We start from the raw sequence: 18,527 nt of genomic DNA on the forward strand, positions 1-18,527 counted from the left end.
TGCTGCGACCAGAATGATCACATGAGAAGCCAAAGGGTTACCCCATGGATTACTGACAAGATCAAAGCTTTCCATTTTCAATAGGGTTTTGTCTTTTTTAAGCTGTTTTGCAAACACATTAGGGACAAGCGGTGTGCTTATAAATGTCCTATTTCACAACACAAGATGTCAGTAGCTGAACATAACTGGGTATCTGTTGACAGCCAAGTCTTTTATCCTTGTGCAGAAGCTCCAACAGACTGTGGCTGTTCCGCAATCTGCACCATATCCAACCGGCTTCTTAAAACATACCCCTCCCTCATTCAATAAATCAATGACACAGTTAATTATTATTTGGAAATTTTAGATTTATTATAACAAAAATTTAACTTTTTGTGTATTCTGTTTCAATAAGACTCCTTACAGATAACTCAATAGTCATGCTGGTGGCGACAGAACTAAGGGAGACAAGAGAGACATCAACTGTGAATGAGTGTGTGTGTGTGTGTGTGTGTGCGCATAGGGGGAAGGCGAGGAAAGAAAAAAAAGAAACAGGCCAGCTGACGAAACAAATTAGTCTCGGTTTTTAAGAAGTTATTGGCAGCCAGCAGTACAAATGCAGTCTTGTCACACTTTTTTCCTTGCATGTCACAAAGTTTTCTTTCCTTTGTCCATATTGAGTCACTGACTTCACATGACATTTTCTTTTTAGGCATTGCTATACAACATTTATTATATTTACAATAATTGGAAAATCACCTGTTCTCTCAGAGAAGATTAGTAAATGTCAGTGACTAAGTCACATTAGAGTTAAGCAACTCCTAGGAGTTAGTCTTTACATTTCTACAAATTTCTATGACTTTTTAAGACCAAAAGCCATGCTTTAAGAAACAACCTTATTAAATGCACTACCTATATTAATAGTTAAGCATGGTCATATACTGTTTGTTGTTTTTCAGACAAACAAAAGATTCAGCATGACTGCTCCCCTGCAACAAAAAGTTATTATTTTCTTTATACATAAAATGATATGGTAAGGAAAAAATAAAACTGAATTACTAAATTTGTAAAGTAATAACATTAATGAAAACAAAAACTAGTGTTGATTCCTATTTCTTTTTTTGTGAATTTTACAAAAAATAAGTGTATTTGGTGGGTGGTAGGTATTGTAAAAATGAGTTAAAACTTTCTGTGCAGCATCACAGAGGAGTGTCGTAGTAGTCTGGCATTTGGTCCGCTTGACATTGCCTCTGCTGCTGCTCCTGGTGTTGCTTCATGATCTCTTTAACCTCCTCCTCCAACTCAGGAGGGATGATAAACTGGTCGTCCGGGTCAGGCTGGGCTGGGGCTGCAAAGTAGCCACCCGTCTTTTTGGTGGGGGCGTCCGTGGCCACTTCAATCAGATTGTGGCTCTTCTGCGAGGGTGCAACGGAGCCGTTGCCACGCCTCCTGCCCATGCAGCAGTCATCCCCCCTCCTGCGCAGACTCCCAGCCCAGCCCCTGTCACCCTGCAGCTTGATGAGCAGAGTCCTGTCAGGTACCATGCCTGTCGTCTCTTCCTCATTGGCACTGATCACGATACCCTCATCGCAGGCCTCAGGGGGAGGAGGATGGGAGATGAGCCCCTTTTCCTTAGCCCGCAGGTAGTGGATGTCCACTTCCACCTCCACTCGGCTTCCATTGGAGAAGACGCCGGCGATGGGCTCCTCATCATCACTGTCCAGTCCGTTGTCTGACAAGGCACTTGAGAAGGTGGCGCTTGAGAGTTGGCGCTGGAAGGAGCCCGAGAGGCAGACAGGGTGCAGCGTACAGCAGCGCTGCTCGCTGGCGCAGACTGAGCCACTGTGGTCATTTATTATAGCTCCTTGCGGGGGCTCATCCGATGCTGTGGAGCCCACCTCGCTGCTCATCTCTGAGGTGGAGATTTCACTGCTGATCTCAGATGCCATGCCGCTGCTGGAGGAGGGCATGCCCAGCGTGTCTGCCTGTGTTGGCCTGTACTTGATGACCACGGAAGGTGGGAAGATGCCCGGGCTGGGAGGTGGCACCCCATTGAGCTCGCAGCAGCAGAAGCAATCCTCAGTGACACTGAGCTGCACCACCACGGCGCTGACACTGTCGTTGCAGCCATAGCTCTGCGCCAGTGTGCACAGCTTTTTGGCGGCCGCCAGGGCATCCGGGACGTTTCGCACCGCCTCCACTGCCTCGCTTGGAGACACGCTGTCCCACAGCCCTCTGCTGCCCAAGATGAAGAACTCGTCCTGAGGTGTCAAGGTGACCGACTGGATGTGGGGCCGTGGGACAACTGACGGGTGAAGGAAAGAGTAGCCTAAAATCCTGGTGGAGTCCGTCACCCCGTTCACTTTGTTGTCCTGCAATTTTAAGAGAAAAAACTAAGAAAATGCGGTTTTCATTCAAGAAATTCTTGATCCGTCATCAGTTCTAAACAATGAAGGTCTGACCTATTTAGCCCCCCTTCACACTAACACACTGGGTTTCCCCTGAATAAATATTTTGAAGTAACAGATAAATTAATAACTATAATCAATATCAGAATAGTAAACATAGTCTTCCAGGAAAGACCTTAAGGTACATACAGCTAACAAATTCCAGTAAATCTTACCCAATAAGTATTACCATTGCCTGTAGATCTCACATTTTCCTATATTAAATATGCACACATCATGGTAAATGTGTATTTGATTTTTATGACATTTTGTTTTTATCCGAGCCTGGGACCAGATTTAACTGTCATTGTAATTTAATATTGATATACAGTTGGCACCGCCTAATCGGGATACTGATAATCGGGATTTCTGCCTAAATGGGATACAACTCTGGGAGACGGTTCTTCCCAGTGCTATTCATATTGTTTAATTGGGACATCACTTCATTTATTTGGGATGCAGTATTTTAAAATGATGAACGGAGATTGCTTTTAAGAGCAAGAGGTGCGCATAGCACAGTTGCGTAAACCAGGTGTCTCCTGTGGTTTCTCAGGCTGCTGTTGCAAAGAAAGTTGGGAAGTCAACATCACAGGTGCCTCACCTTGTGGTAAGATGGGATTTCATTATTTTTCATTTCATGTAGAAACAAAAAAATGTGACTAAGGTCGTCTCAAATGCCTCTCGTTTAACTGGCACAATTGGCCGAGCGCCGCCTGGGTGGGGAGGGTCTAGGTTGGCCAGGGTGTCTTCGGCTCACCGCACACCAGCGACCTCTGTAGACTGGCCGGGCGCCTGCGGGCCTGCCTGTAAGCTACCCGGAGCTGCGTGGTCCTACGACGCTGTAGCTCTGAGGTGGTTGCATGGCGGGCCCGCAGAGTGAAAAGAAGCGGACGGCTGACGGCACATGTTTCGGAGGACAAGTGTGTACGTCTTCGTCCCTCCCGAGTCAGTGCGGGGGTGGCAGCGGTGAGCCGGGTTGAAATAAAAATAATTGGACATTTCAAATTAAAAAAAAAAAAAAGAATCAAATCATCCAGGACAGATGTGAATCTTATAGTCGGAGTGCACTGTAATACATAGAGAGTCTGGCATTAATTGCATCTGTAAAAGCCACCCATAATGACATAATATAGAAAATATTGCAAAAAGTGCATGTGAAAGTATGTAAACAGTGTACTGGCTGGAAAGTAGCTACGTACTTGTTCCTAGTGGTTTATTTTCTCCTACCTCAGTGACTATGGCTTTGTGCTGCTTAATCCTCTGCAGCTCTTCCTCACAGCTCACTGTGTGCACTGTTGACAGGGGCAGGGGCTTGCCATCTCTGCAGAGAATCGCTTGGCACTTTCCAACATTGGCGGCGGTCAGCGTGAAGCAGCCTCCGGGGTTCATGGGGTCATGCTTTATGTGGCAGAGGACTGCCGAGCCACCCAGCTTCTGCCCAGCAGTCCCGAGTTTCCTGAGGAAAAGCAGTGCATGCTTATTAGACCCTCATCACATCCCATCAAAAGAAACAATTCAGACAACTGCTGATGAAACTTTAAAACGGATGGTCACACTCCAAGAAATGAAGCTCATTAAAGAGAATCCTCTTTCATCTCTGTTGGATTACTGCAGTGCCTATAGGCAGCACCACATTTATGACACTGTAATATGTACTGTCAGGTAATCCAGATCTGTGTGTATCCTCCAGTTTTATTTCTTAACCCTTTACTAATAGTTTCTGAATAAACCGGGTAGCAACCAGCACTTTTCTTTAAGCTTACAAACTAGTTCATAAACAGCTTTGGACAATTACATTGTATTTATGTTTGCTATAAAGAGACGTTTTTCAAAATACATTCTCCTAATATTTGTTTCAGGTGAAAAACCATTTTCATTGTTATTTGGTTCAGCTTTGCATTTATTTATTTCCTAACTTTGAAACATGCCTTTAAATACTTCCTTTCCCTCACATCCATCCCTAATGCTTTCTCTGCTGTGTGTCACTTGGAGGGAATATGAAACCCTGTTGTCATTGGCCTGCCCCCCAGTTTCTGTAAGGCATGATTAAGTGGAGTCTCTCTTCAGCAAAGAAAGCAAGGAGAGGAATGCTCATTTTAAAGTGAAGAACTGTATTACAAATGAAAAGTTGAACTGGGTCTCATATAAAGGAAAATATTACACCGCAGGCTATCCATTACTTATTATTTCTTAAATTCTTTACCATCAAGTATCACATTTTTAAAGTTTGTAAATGAAATAAAATCTGGATAATCTTATAAATAAAACATCCTACAGAACAAGCAGTCTTAGAGACCAACTTGTTATGCGTGTGGAATATCTAATGTTTTCTTTTTGCTGTTAAGAATCCCTTTGTATCAATTTCTGTTTCGGTCACCACATCCTGGTGACTAAAACACTCCTGTGGCCTCAATAATCATGTCTAACCTCCAAGTACATGTGGTACACAGGTGTAACCATTAATCTGTTAACCCAGAAACACCCTGCCCCTAGTGGAGGAAAGAAATACATTCCTAAGAAATACTACAAATGTGCCATTTCTTAAATCCACAGGGGGCATAGTTTTACAGAGGGACAGGTTAAGGGTTACACTGGTGTACTACACATGTATAAATACTACAAGAAACTTAAATTTGAGCATTTCTAAATCCAGTACTATTGAGTGTTCACTAGTTATGAATGTACCAGATGTTTGACATGATTCTGAGAGCTAGTTCGAGGCCTAGTCACCAGGATGTGATGACAATCAGAAAATGATACAAACTGACTCTAACCAAGAAGAAGAATACATTTCTTAAGATAACGCTAATATTATATTTCCACACCAAGTTGGTTTTTGTGCTCAACTTAATCTTGGAAAATAATAATTTGAAGGTCACCAAGTACAATTCCCTTACAAGTGAAAAGCTTCACTTTCCTGGAATGAATTCACTTTCCATGAAACACAAGGACACGCTAATCTGCAGATGTTTTTGCTTATCCCTTATCTTTAAGCTGTTGTCATTTTCAACTTTCCTGTAAAATCAAGACGATGTATAAAGCTCATTACTCAGATGGCAGTGCCTTTGCAACGAGGCTTGCTGGAAGCCTACCTCTGCATGACGAGGAAGGTGCTGGTCATGTACTCCTCTTCGCTCTTGGACTTGTGCAGCTCCTCTGCCAGGACATCGCTCATGGTACACTGCAGGAGGCAGGGCACTTCCACATTGCGATCCCCGTCAAACACACCGTACAGAGCCTCTCGGTTATCGCACAAGTTGTTGGCTGACAAGGCTGCCACACACAGCCTGAGAAAAACCATAAAAATGGGTTACTGAGGGACTGCAATGTATTGTTTTGAATATTGAAGGACACAATTCTATAGTGTGGAATGTCCCGAGGATACCATTGTAGCATTTTTTTAATTGGGATGGGTACATACTTTTCTTCACTGTTCAGTTAATAGATGCAACATTCATTAAAAGTAAGAGATGAGTTGTGTTGTAAGAGTTTCCGTTCTTTATCCTTACAAATTTGTAAATTCAAAAGTACAAGAACTCAGAACAGTTCACAACCCTTTTTGGAAATAACAAAAGTACACCACTTTACCAGAAAATCCTCTCTGCTTGATTTCCTTTCCTATTCCAGTTCATTACCCAACCTCTTTTCATCCACCACTTACTTCTACTACTAATATTTCACTTTTCAATGGATTTTTTTTTTTAAATAATGATTTGTTATATGAGATTATTTTATATTTACTTTGTCACATGAAACTTTGTTTTGTTCGCATACAGATTTACTTTAGATTACAAACTAGTTCATAAACAGCTTTGGACAATTACATTGTATTTAGAAATAAACACCTAAGTATCTAAGGTTATCCTGCCTCCTCACTGGGGTTTCAATAATTACTATAGGGAAACATTGTTACTTCTATATTTTGCACCACTTCTTTACAGATAACTTTATTTGTTAGTTCCAAGTCCACAGCAACTTATTCTTCTGCTGCATCCGTTATTTTCTTTGGTAAACTTGCTTCAGTGGAAGATAAAGAGGCTTTTCAAGAAGCCAAGATGCATTTAAAAGCACTGTTTCTTTGGGAGACACTAAAGGCTTATATAGACGTCATGTGTCAGCTAACTCTGTCTCCTAGCGACCATGTCAAGAAAAGAAAAGATTTTTTCAGAAGAAATGACCGGGTCTTGGTGTACAAATATAACTTTTAGTGTCAAACACTTCTGTAGTCATTAGATGTTTTGAACTAACTTTCACACGAGAAAGCAGATCCTTAAGCAGAGACTAGGTTTGTGGCTGAAAGGATTTCTGGCAATACGTTTTCTGAACTCACTTGTTCTTCACTCCAGAGGCTTCTGTGTAGCCATGACTCCAGACTGCTGGTGCACCTGGGGCATCGCTGGCTGAGAAGGAGGTGGGGGACTGGTCAATCTTAAAGCATCGGATGTTACTGAGGAGGAGATTAACAGACAAAGAAAGTCAGCTATTGCTAACTTATAGGAAACATTACTGATTGGGCACTACACACTTTAAAATGAAATGCATTACTGCATATAAACATAATGAACTGTGCAAGTGTTTATTTCAGAAAAGAAATGACATATGGTATATTGGGACAAAAAAATATGATGGTTTGATTATTTAAATTAAAACAGAAATGTAATAGCTACAAAGTATACTGCCTAGGTATGATCAAAAATAGGAATTACATAAATGTATATACTGCCAAAAATAGCGTTCAGACAAGTCAAAAGGTTACATTAAGTCCCCTGTAAATATCTTATTAGTAATTTGACATTTGAGAATGGCTTTGACATTTAGGTGCAGACAAAATTATGAAAACATATTTAAAAAACACACACAGTATTTTGTTAACCGAAAATATTTTCATGGGTATCATTTGATTCCATACTTTTATGCAGAAGCATAATTAGAAATCCTTGTTATGTTCTCACTGCACAAATTACGGTCTTGTAATTTATGACATCACAGGGTTTCTGTGATGTCATAAATTACGAGACCGAAGGTCGAGTGATTTATAAACTGTCACAGAAACCCGAGATGGAATTGTTTTCCTGTAACTCACTGAAGAGGCCCATCTATTACTTTTTATAATACATGGATACCCTTGTGATGCTAATATTAAAGAAGATGAGGTTCAGCAGTTCTTTTTTTTTTAAACGTAGTGTTTCAGTGCTGTACAGACGTTCTATGTCGTTATCCGTTTCTCCGGTTTCTCTGTGATACGAATGTACCAGGTTTACATATTTTTTTTTTTTTAATGTATTCTCATTTTGTTGATCATTAATGAACATTTCTGTACTGTGGGTGTTGTCGAGTGATTGAAAACGAGACATTTTGTATTTGAATTGAAAGTGATGGTCTCGAGGAGTCGAATGGGTCAAAGTTCAAATATATTTTCCTCTAGAGGAATTATCACTTTTTGACATCACTACTGTGGTATTATGCCTTTTTTTAGAATGGCTCAGTATATATATATATATATATATATATATATATATATATATATATATATATATATATACATATATATATATATATATATATATATATACATATATATACATATATATATATATTCATATAAAATATTTATACATCACAAAATCTGATAGAAGACTCCCTAGCATACCAATTCTACCTGCTAAAAAGGGGATCTGATTTCTTCATAGAGGGAGCCCCCCGGTATTTGTAACAAAGGATGCAAAGGGTTTGCCTCCTATGCCTCTTCTCAAGGTGCTCATCAAATTGGCTGATAACTATTTTAGGTTTTTACTGTTAATAGATGACTTCTATTTTCCACCTAGTTATTTTTAAAAGCTTGCCCTATATTTTGTCTTGCAGCAGCTTCTCTTGAAATGCAAAGGAAAAGGATGACATAGTTTACAGCACAACTTTCACGACAATGGAAAAAGTTATAGAAAATGCTAATATATATATATATATATATATATATATATATATATATATATATATATATATATATATAGTGCCTTGCAAAAGTATTCAGATCCCTGACCAATTCTCTCATATTACTGAATTACAAATGATACATTGAAATTTCGTTCTGTTTGATATTTTATTTTAAAACACTGAAACTCAAAATCAATTATTGTAAGGTGACATTGGTTTTATGTTGGGAAATATTTTTAAGAAAAATAAAAAACTGAAATATCTTGCTTGCATAAGTATTCAACCCCCACACATTAATATTTGGTAGAGCCACCTTTCACTGCAATAACAGTTTTAAGTCTTTTGGGGTAAGTATGTACCAGCTTTGCACAGTGTTGGAGTGATTTTGGCCCATTCTTCTTGGCAGATTTGCTCCAGGTTGTTCAGGTTGGTTGGACGACGCTTGTGGACCGCAATTTTCAAATAGTGCCACAGATTCTCAATGGGAGTGAGATCAGGACTTTGACTGGGTTACTGTAGGACATTCACCTTTTTGTTCTTGAGCCACTCCAATGTTGCTTTGGCCTTGTGCTTGGGATCACTGACCTGCTGAAAGGTGAATTTCCTCCCAAGCTTCAGTTTTTTAGCAGACTGAAGCAGGTTCTCTTGCAGTATTTCCCTGTATTTTGCTCCATCCATTCTTCCTTCAATTTTAACAAAATGCCCAATCTCTGCTGATGAGAAGCATCCCCACAGCATGATGCTGCCACCACCATACTTCACTGTAGGGATGGCGTGTCTTGAGGCATGGGCAGTGTTAGGTTTGCGCCACACATAGCGCTCTGAGTTTTGTCCAAAAAGCTCTATTTTGGTCTCATCTGACCACAAAACCTTTTCCCATATCGCAGCTGGGTCACTCTCATGCTTTCTGGCAAACTCCAGACGTGCTTTCAGATGGTACTTTTTGAGTAACGGCTTCTTTCATGCCTCCCTCCCTTACAGGCCAGTTTTATGCACAGCTCTTGATATGGTTGACTGGTGCACCATTACTCCACTCCCAGCCACTGAACTCTGTAGCTCCTTCAAAGTGATTTTTGGCCTCTCTGCAGCTTCTCTCACAAGTCTCCTTCTTGTTTGAGCGCTGAGTTTTGACGGACGGCCTTTTCTTGGCAGTGCCTCGGTGGTGTGATGCAGCTTCCACTTCCTGAATATTGCTCCAACTGTGCTCACTGGGATATCCAAACACTTGGATATTATTTTGTACCCTTTCCCTAATCTATGCATTTGTATTACTTTATCTCTAACTTCTGTAGAATGCTCTTTGGTCTTCATTTTCCTTCAGATTCACAGCCTGACCAATGATCCTTCAACAGTGGGGTTTTTATCCAGAAAAAGTTCACAGGTGGACGCCAATGGTAAGGTAATTGTGTCCTCGTTAGGGCAATTTCTTTCATCGGTGTAAACTGGGAGCTTCCACAGCACAGGGGTTGAATACTTATGCAAGCAAGATATTTCAGTTTTTTATTTTTCTTAAAAATATTTCCCAACATAAAACCAATGTCACCTTACAATAATTGATTTTGAGTTTCAGTGTTTTAAAATAAAATATCAAACAGAACGAAATTTCAATGTATCATTTGTAATTCAGTAATATGAGAGAATTGGTCAGGGGTCTGAATACTTTTGCAAGGCACTGTATATATATTGTAAATGAATTGACCCTCTTTGCGGTTCTAGCCCCTTTAAAAACACGACCCAACACACTGGAATGGATTTTAAAGCGCTGGTGCGCTATTTTTTAATAAACACTAAAATAAACAAAAATACAAAACAAACACCTAGCTCTGTATGAGCACTAACTAAGACACAGGAACACCCTGACTACCAGTGGGACAGCTAAGCTGTTTCCCCACTAAACAATACAACACACTTTACCTCACGACTGCTGGGAAGCAGAGTACCTCTTCCTGCCTCCTTCTACTCAGCAGCCCAGAGCAGACTGACTGCTCTCCTTATAAACCTTGCACCTGGCTCTAATTTACAATCATAGCCAGGTGCAGGTGATAATTAACAATAACACAATTAACAGAAAAACAATTAAACAAGACAAATGTGCATTCCGCACATGTTTTTACTGCAGAGAGGTTTTAACCCCCTCTCTGCTGTCTCACAATTTATATATATATATATATATATATATATATATATATGAATCAGTCCTTAATAAAATTCAGGCATGTAATTGGTTCAATCCTCATCAAATGACCAAAAACAGATCCAACTGTTGCTCCTATGGTGCTGTTCACGGTCAATAGTTTTTTTTACAAACTCCCTCAAATTACGTCATCATGCTGAATGGCCTTCCTCTCTTCACATAACAAAGCAAAATGGCGGACAACAGAAAAATAATTACAAAATATACTACAAAATAAAGAAGCTGCAAACACTAAAAAAATTGACAGAAAAACTTTGCTTTCAGTGTTTTCTGACTTCCTAAAATTCAAACAAATCCAACTGGACGATGTAAATAAATACGACCTTCACAAACTCAACGGACTCCTATGAATTCTATGCCACAGTGAGAAAGTCAGACGGACAGTTCTGTGTCAAAAAAACTATGTGCTATGGACTTTAAAAACATTCGTGACTGATTCATAAAACGTGGACTGCAGACCTTGGCTCATCTTTGTGGTATACTCTAATATCACCATGCCCGGGCGGTTGATATTAGAGTACATCACACACCCTTAAGTGCCTTACTGCTCTTATGAAATGGGTTAATTAACTAAATTGAAAAAAAAAAGTAATTTTTATTAAATATCCTTCCGCCTAAAACTGAGCTAAGAAAAAATAGTAACCATATAACTTTTTTAAAAAATGAAACCAAAAAAAAAAAAAAAAAGATTTATAGATGTTGAATTGAATATTGCCATGAAAGTGCAGCTTTTTCTTTATTTGATTTGTTAAACTTCTTATAATTCTTGGTTTGTTCATTACATTACAATATTACTGACCATTTTCATCATGACAGCACAAATTAGTCTGTCTTTAAATCACACAGACCCTTCCTCACAAGACCTGCAACAGTATCAGATGTCAGTGCTCTTTTTATTTTATTTTTTTAAATCGTCCTTTGTTATCCGGTGTAGTGAGGTATCCAATCCAGATCTGTGCTACCGCTTCACCGTGGCGAGAAAAACGTTATTTGCATAATGGAATACCCGGTTACTTATCAAAATGACTTTGCAGTTTATGGCTGGACAATGTGGAGAACCACTGGGCCTGTGAAAATAAACCAGATACCATTGTACCTGGACACATTTAAAAGGTCCGGTCAGAATTGTCAAGATGAATTTTTAAATATTTTGCATCTGATCGCACAGCTGCGCAGGAGGGTCCAGTGGCAGCAGCAGGCAGGCAGGCAGACTGACCAGAGGAGAAGAACACACTGACAAGGAGCAACGGCAACAAAACATCCATTTAACCACCAAAGGCTCTGTTAAGAACGACCCAAATCTTTAAAAAAAAAAAAGCTGAAAGTTTAAGGTATTTTTTAAAAACAATTTATTTTCAGAATAGGATAGGGAGCAGAGAGAGATCAGAATGTCGAGTTTTGAATTGATTTGAATACTTAAGTTAGTTTTTTTTCACAACTTGAATTCATCATTAGTGTCTGATTCAGACTCATTCAATATCTCATGTGCACTTCAGTTTCCCAAAAGGTCAGCATTTACCTACATTTTGTCAATCATGTTTATTGTGATAAATTCCAATATGTCTGCCATTTTTTTTATTTTTCATTCTAGTGGCGTATGGATATCTACCAGTGATTTGCCCCTTTTTGAAAAGAAGTGCCGACCCATGGTGATATGCTGTCCCCCATGTGACATCAGGAATAGAGTAATGTAATTCCATAAATATTAAGCCTTTTATTGTGCGTTTTTTACAGTATTTAAAAGAAACAAGAATGTGCATGCAATCAAATAAATTACAAAATTATATCACAAAAGTATACTGGAAGCCATATTAGTAGTTTTGAAATGTCAACAGTTTTTCATGAAGTATATGGAAAACTACAAAGTGGTATGTAATTCAATATGTTAACATAACAGGTTTCATTCGACTTTATGAAACAAAATTTGTTAATTCCATAGTGTGATACACAACTTTTGGCCATAAATGTATAATACCCACAGGACAGCTACATATTTACGCAACATACTTGATTACACTTGATAAATCACATCACTCATATTTAGATTGATTTTAGGCAGACAAGAATTACAAATAATGCCGGATTCCAGAACAGACAGGTTCCGGATTGTGGGGGGTATCACACCATTAATTTCAATAAGGACTTGATAGGGACCTGTAGCAAGCTGGCCTGAGCGGTGATGTCAGACCCGGAAGAAACACACACAGCACTGTGAGTGAAATGTGAATGCACTTGCTTGCGCGTTTTAATAAATAAAATGATTTAACAAAACACAAACACTGAACAAACAAAATGGCACAATGGCCAAACGAACAGACACTAACAAACAGTGGACAAAACAAACAAACAAGTATCGTGCTGGTCCTCCAGCAAGCGTAGCAATTGTTTATATCTTTCAATTGTAATTATTTTTTCATCTCTCTCTCCCGTACCTCCTCACTGTACACCATTAGTTTACGTGCAGCTGTACCGAGACTTGATTGCTAATCAATCATTCAATTAGAATCTCGGTACATCTGCACGTGAACTAATTGTGCTCCCCGTGCTTCCATACTAATACCCACTTTAATCTGCACGTGGAGTGATTGTGCAATCCCTGTGCCTAAATACAATTATACATTTTACATCACCTGTGCTACATAACCCACACTCTGTCCGCCACTACAATAATACATATAACAGACATTAACACGCCACATACAACATAAAACACAATAATACGCACAGGGGCAGGGCACGCTGCCACAGGACCCTAAAATTGTACAGAATGCCATTTTGTAGAGGTGCTGGATTAGACAGGTTTTATTGTACAAAGGATTTAATCTCTGTCTGGTTAACAGGCGCTATGATAGATTAATAGCAGAGCTAGTTCCTGTGGGGTTAATGTAACCCCACATTCATCCCCCTCTGCCATGAATCTCAGTCAGGAATTTGCTGGGAATTTTTTTTATTTTGTTCCGCTCCAGTGGTGGGAAATAAGTTCTTGCACTCAGTACAAACTAGAAAGTTCAAAGACATCAGCACCCGCAGGCTTCAAAAAGCTGGGCAGAGAAGGGAAGGTGAATGCCGGCACCACTTAAGGTAGGAAACTTCCAGGAGTAAAGGAGAATAGATATGGGCAGGGGTGCGGATACAAAATACTAACATAACGTAATGAATGTTTCCATGAAATGTTTATCCTTTAACATCTGAATTCATCATTAGTATTACGTCAGTTGCCATGGTACATTGCAATTGCAATCTTGGTCACAGACCAAACAAACAAACTAACAGATGCCCTTGAAGGGGATGTCAATTGAGATAAAATTATATGTTTTTACTTCCCCAATTTTACATTTTCTGGTGAACTCTGACCCCCAAATTTAGATTAATTCTCCACAACCCTGGCCCATAGAGGTTTCTCAAGTGAGATGAGATTGTTTAAAATCAATATAGCAGTGAGTCATGGTAATTCAGTGTCACTGCTGCTAGTCATATCTTCCAACTTTTAGATCACGCCCTCAGACGGACTGCTATTTTTCACAAAATGGTGACATTTTGAGATGCCTTCAGGAGTTAATTGGAAAAAAAAACAAAACCAACACACACTAACCATGACTGATGCAACAGTCTCACAGTGTTGTTTTAACAGAAGGAACTTGCTGTAAAATTACATTTCTGTGAGATGTGGCAGTCTGGCAATGAGCGTGCAATATTATAATGACGTTATTATTAGATATTATTAGACGCAGGACAGGAACTCATAGAAATTATATATAAACACAAATAGAATTTGCGTGAAAAAAAAAAAATGATATACTCCAAACCTTATTTATACAGCTTTAACGTACCAATTAACCATTCCTAAGAAAAAAACGGGAATACATATTGTGTCCATGGGTTATAAGTGTTCGGTGGCTACCTCAAACCAAGTTTACAGTGCATTTCTCACACACTCTTTGCTGTGTCTGTCATACAAAGAGTTCAAGAAAAAAAATACAGAAATCAGATCTGTTCTTATAGAATCTGCTGTGGTTTCAATGTTTAGAAGTCTTTGTCATTGACAATCTCAGTGATGGAGGCGTGACTTATAATTTGCTATAGACATATTATTATTACTATTTATTTCTTAGCAGATGCCCTTATCCAGGGCGACTTACAATTGTTTACAAGATATCACATTATTTTTACATACAATTACATTATTTTTTATACATTATGTTTACATACAATTATCCATTTATACAGTTGGGTTTTTACTGGAGCAATCTAGGTAAAGTACCTTGCTCAAGGGTACAGCAGCAGTGTCCCCACCAGGGATTGAACCCACAACCCTCCGGTCAAGAGTCCAGATCCCTAACCACTACTCCACACTGCTGCCTATAAATGAATTATTCTCCAGTAAATTCTGCTGACCCAACCAGCACACCCACTCTATCCCCAGCTCCACCTTCAAAAGCAGGTGAAAGTTCACTTACTTCAGCAGCTCCAGGGTTTTGTGATCCAGGGCCAGCCTGGGGTTTCCAGTCAGGTCTAGTTCCTGCAGTTTTGGAGGCAGGTTTTCAGGCAACGTGATCTCGTTCAGCTCATTACAGCTCAGGTCAACACACTGCAGAAACAAGTAAACAGGCCATGGGGTTAGAAAGGTTCCAGCCTCGTCAGACTCCCTGCCTCTCAAGCAGGCAGGCAGGCTACATGTTTGCAACAGCACAGTATCCAAATCAGAGAGATTTAAGATCTATCATTATGTTAATCTGCTCAGCAGCCACTGTTCCCATAATACATTAGAGGGCCACACAGATTTTGTCCTTGTTCCCTCCAGGACACACTGTATAATCGGTTTATTTTTCCCCCAGAGTGAAAATAAGACAACTCCTTTAAAAAAAAAACCAAAAAAACACTACCGCATTTGCTGGGAGCTTATTTTCTCAATGTTTTCTTTACCTGGGTGGTTATTTGGATAAGAGCATCTAAGAGTAGGTGCTAATTGGCCACTGTCAAATCATCAATGCAGCACCAATTTGGTTATAAGTAATTGTCTAATTAATCATTCAAATGTTTTACAGTGGTTGAATCCTGATCTACACACTGTAAACGCTTGTCTAGTGACTCAAACAAGCCTCAGGCGCATGTTTCTCATTCGATCTCAATACCATCAAATGCTCTGAATGTTTAATTTTAACAGACTACAACAGGCTATAAATACAGGATTTATAATATCGATTTAAAATACAGCATATGACTTCCCCAAACAGGGAAACACAGAATGAGCTTATAGGAAGTCACCTATTTGCTGTAAGGTATTTTTTGCCTCAGATATTGCAACTTGTCAGTACATTATAGTGAAAAACTGAAAAACTATGTATTGATTTAAATGAACAAATGCACACCGCGGGTAAAAGAACGACGCAAAATCTTAAATCGGTATATAGGCTTAATTTTTAAATGAACAAACAACCAACCAAATTAAATCATAATATCAATCAATCAATCAATATTTATTTTATATAGCCCCTTTCATAGTGGACCACCATCACAAAGCACTTTACAAGATAGTGAGGAACAATCCATAATATATTACATACACTGAAATACAGGGCATAGTACATTAATACAACAGTAAAAAAAAAAAAAAAATGCAAATACATTCAATATAGGCATAATACTTTAAATAAAAGGTTAGGATGTGAATTCTAAACATTGTGGATGCGTGTGTCATACTGAATCATACAAATAAGATGCAGTGAAAATCCTGATATTGAAAACATTAATTGGTGGTGGTGGGGGGGGGGGGGGGGGGGGGGTGCTTTAGAGAGCGTGGGCGCTTATTAACCTTTGGTAAGTAAAACTAGGTGCTAATATGAATAAGGGTGGACAGTTGAGACTGGGCACAATATTGAGCATATACAGTACTGTGGTTTAAGATGTATCTGTCAGTTTTAGGTTGGTTTAGTGGGCTATAAAATCATGTCACTCTGATGACATGTTACAGCTGCACTGTGTAGATATGGGACAGTCACTGAATTGACAGATCAGTGTGTTCTTTGGCCCTTCCACAATTGGTTAATCATTAACTCAGTAAGAACATCTGAATTTACTTTTAATTCTTTAACTGTTTCACTCTTGGTTATTAACAAAAAATACAAACAATTACAAAACAGAATACAGTTAAAGATATGGATAATGTGGGTATATCAATATCAACCTGCTACAGCATAATGTGCCAGTGATGAGCTTAATATGGGGAATTCTTCCATGGGTAATTGTTTGGTTACGTGAGGTATACCAAACCTTCCATTGTGTAGCAGTTTGGTCCACTCTAGGCTTGACTATAAGCTTAATCAAGAACCAAGTATAGACAACAATATCAGGTGTGGCTAATGAAACTCACAGAAAATTTGTATTAAAAATGGCTCAAACTGCAATGATGTTAATCCGTGTATCCCAGAAACACCACATTTTACTATGTTGGCAATCCCTAGCAAATTATGTGTAGAAATACACTGCTAATGACATGCCACTGTGTGGACTAGACTCTTTTGACTCTTTTGATGACAAAGTGCAGATGCCACTGAACTGAAATGAAACTCACCCCAGTTATGGTAAGAGAACAGTCTTAGGAACTGCCACATAAATACCAGAGGCAGAAAATAAAATGGCAGCATCAGCTTCACATCTGATGTTTATGAATGGTGTGGTTACTGAATGAAGCACACAGACAGTAAATTTGCTTATGCAGACCATTTTCATTATACAGAACACAGCAGTGACACGCAGGTAACTTGTATTAAAAGTGGGCTGTTTTAGATGGTCTTCTTCAATAAGCACATGTATTATGCTGAACTGCAGCCTGGTGCACCACTCTAGCAGTGTCATTTAAATTTATGGGAACAATCTCTTTCCAAAGCTGGTTCTGGTTTTAAAAATAAAACCGGTTAGCTGAATGATAAAAGAGGACATTCAGTGAAGGGAGGCTAGATTAAATAGTTCAATTTAGTTCACAGACAGTGAGTATTATTGCAATCAGTTATGTCATCCTAACAGCACTGCCACAGCTGTTGGAGATCAAGCATTATTATGAGTCAGGTGAAGAGCAAATCACTTCTTTTTTTGCTTTCATAGCAAGCTGAAATATTACTGGGACAGTGACTATTAACTTATTGACAATTTGATTTAAAAACTAAAATAATCTCCTTTACCTAAATACCCTAGTGAACATGTCTCTAGTTTGAATCTAATAAGTTTTTACTTCATATTGATACCTCTTATAATGCTATGTATCTTGCAATCAAGTTTACTTGACACACCTTTTATAACAGAGCATTGTATAAATTACTCAATATTGCCACCATTCATCTTGCGGGTAATATTTAAAAAGGACAGAATGCAGCATTTGCAGAGGAAACATCACTTGACGGTGGGTATTCATCAAATCAGATCAGAGTTTTTGCAGCAGCAGCACACATTGGCACATGTAATCACTAAGAAATCCGAGTTATACAGTGTATTTGACATACTTATTGAATAGTCCAGACGAAAACATTTCAGAAAAGACTACAAAAGGCTGACTGAGGAAGCACACCACTGTACCGTGCACTAAAGCGCATAGGTGAAGCATTTTGCAATGCTAATTTGCTTCCCCAGCTTACTTTCTCACACTATGAGTCATGAGCAGTGGTTTGCTGGAATATAGTTATTCAGCATGGGAAATAATTATATCTATGGAAACATAGAGAATTATACATTACAGATATTAGAATGATATACAGGTTATAAAGTAAATACAGTATAAGGAAAATGTAAATTGTATCTCAGAGGGCTTCTCTTATTTCTTTGCCAGGGGGTCCCCATCCATTCCACACACAGGACCCAGGTCAGACCAAATGTAGTCTAGGGCCCAAACAAGAAAAGAGGCTTATTTAAAGTCGCTCATTTAATAGTGAGTAGGACACTATAAACCAATGCTCTGTGAATACTACTGGTCAGAAATTCATAAA

General features: G+C 38.9%; 1 protein-coding gene across 1 annotated transcript in view; it reads right to left on the bottom strand.

The window, feature by feature from the left end:
* Positions 1–326: 326 nt before the first annotated feature.
* Positions 327–18,527, bottom strand: part of LOC117400369 (PH domain leucine-rich repeat-containing protein phosphatase 1-like) — a 143,358-nt gene continuing 125,157 nt past the window's right edge. The window contains exons 13-17 of the mRNA XM_034000224.3: positions 15,009–15,139; positions 6,757–6,873; positions 5,519–5,713; positions 3,654–3,882; positions 327–2,351 (exon numbers count right to left, since the gene is read on the bottom strand). Of these exons, the coding sequence (XP_033856115.3) occupies positions 1,179–2,351; positions 3,654–3,882; positions 5,519–5,713; positions 6,757–6,873; positions 15,009–15,139 (1,845 nt within the window). The 3' untranslated portion in view covers positions 327–1,178. The remainder of the gene's footprint in view (positions 2,352–3,653; positions 3,883–5,518; positions 5,714–6,756; positions 6,874–15,008; positions 15,140–18,527) is intronic.

The sequence above is a fragment of the Acipenser ruthenus genome, chromosome 4 (genome assembly GCF_902713425.1).
Source record: "Acipenser ruthenus chromosome 4, fAciRut3.2 maternal haplotype, whole genome shotgun sequence".
In the NCBI taxonomy this organism is placed as follows: domain Eukaryota; kingdom Metazoa; phylum Chordata; class Actinopteri; order Acipenseriformes; family Acipenseridae; genus Acipenser; species Acipenser ruthenus.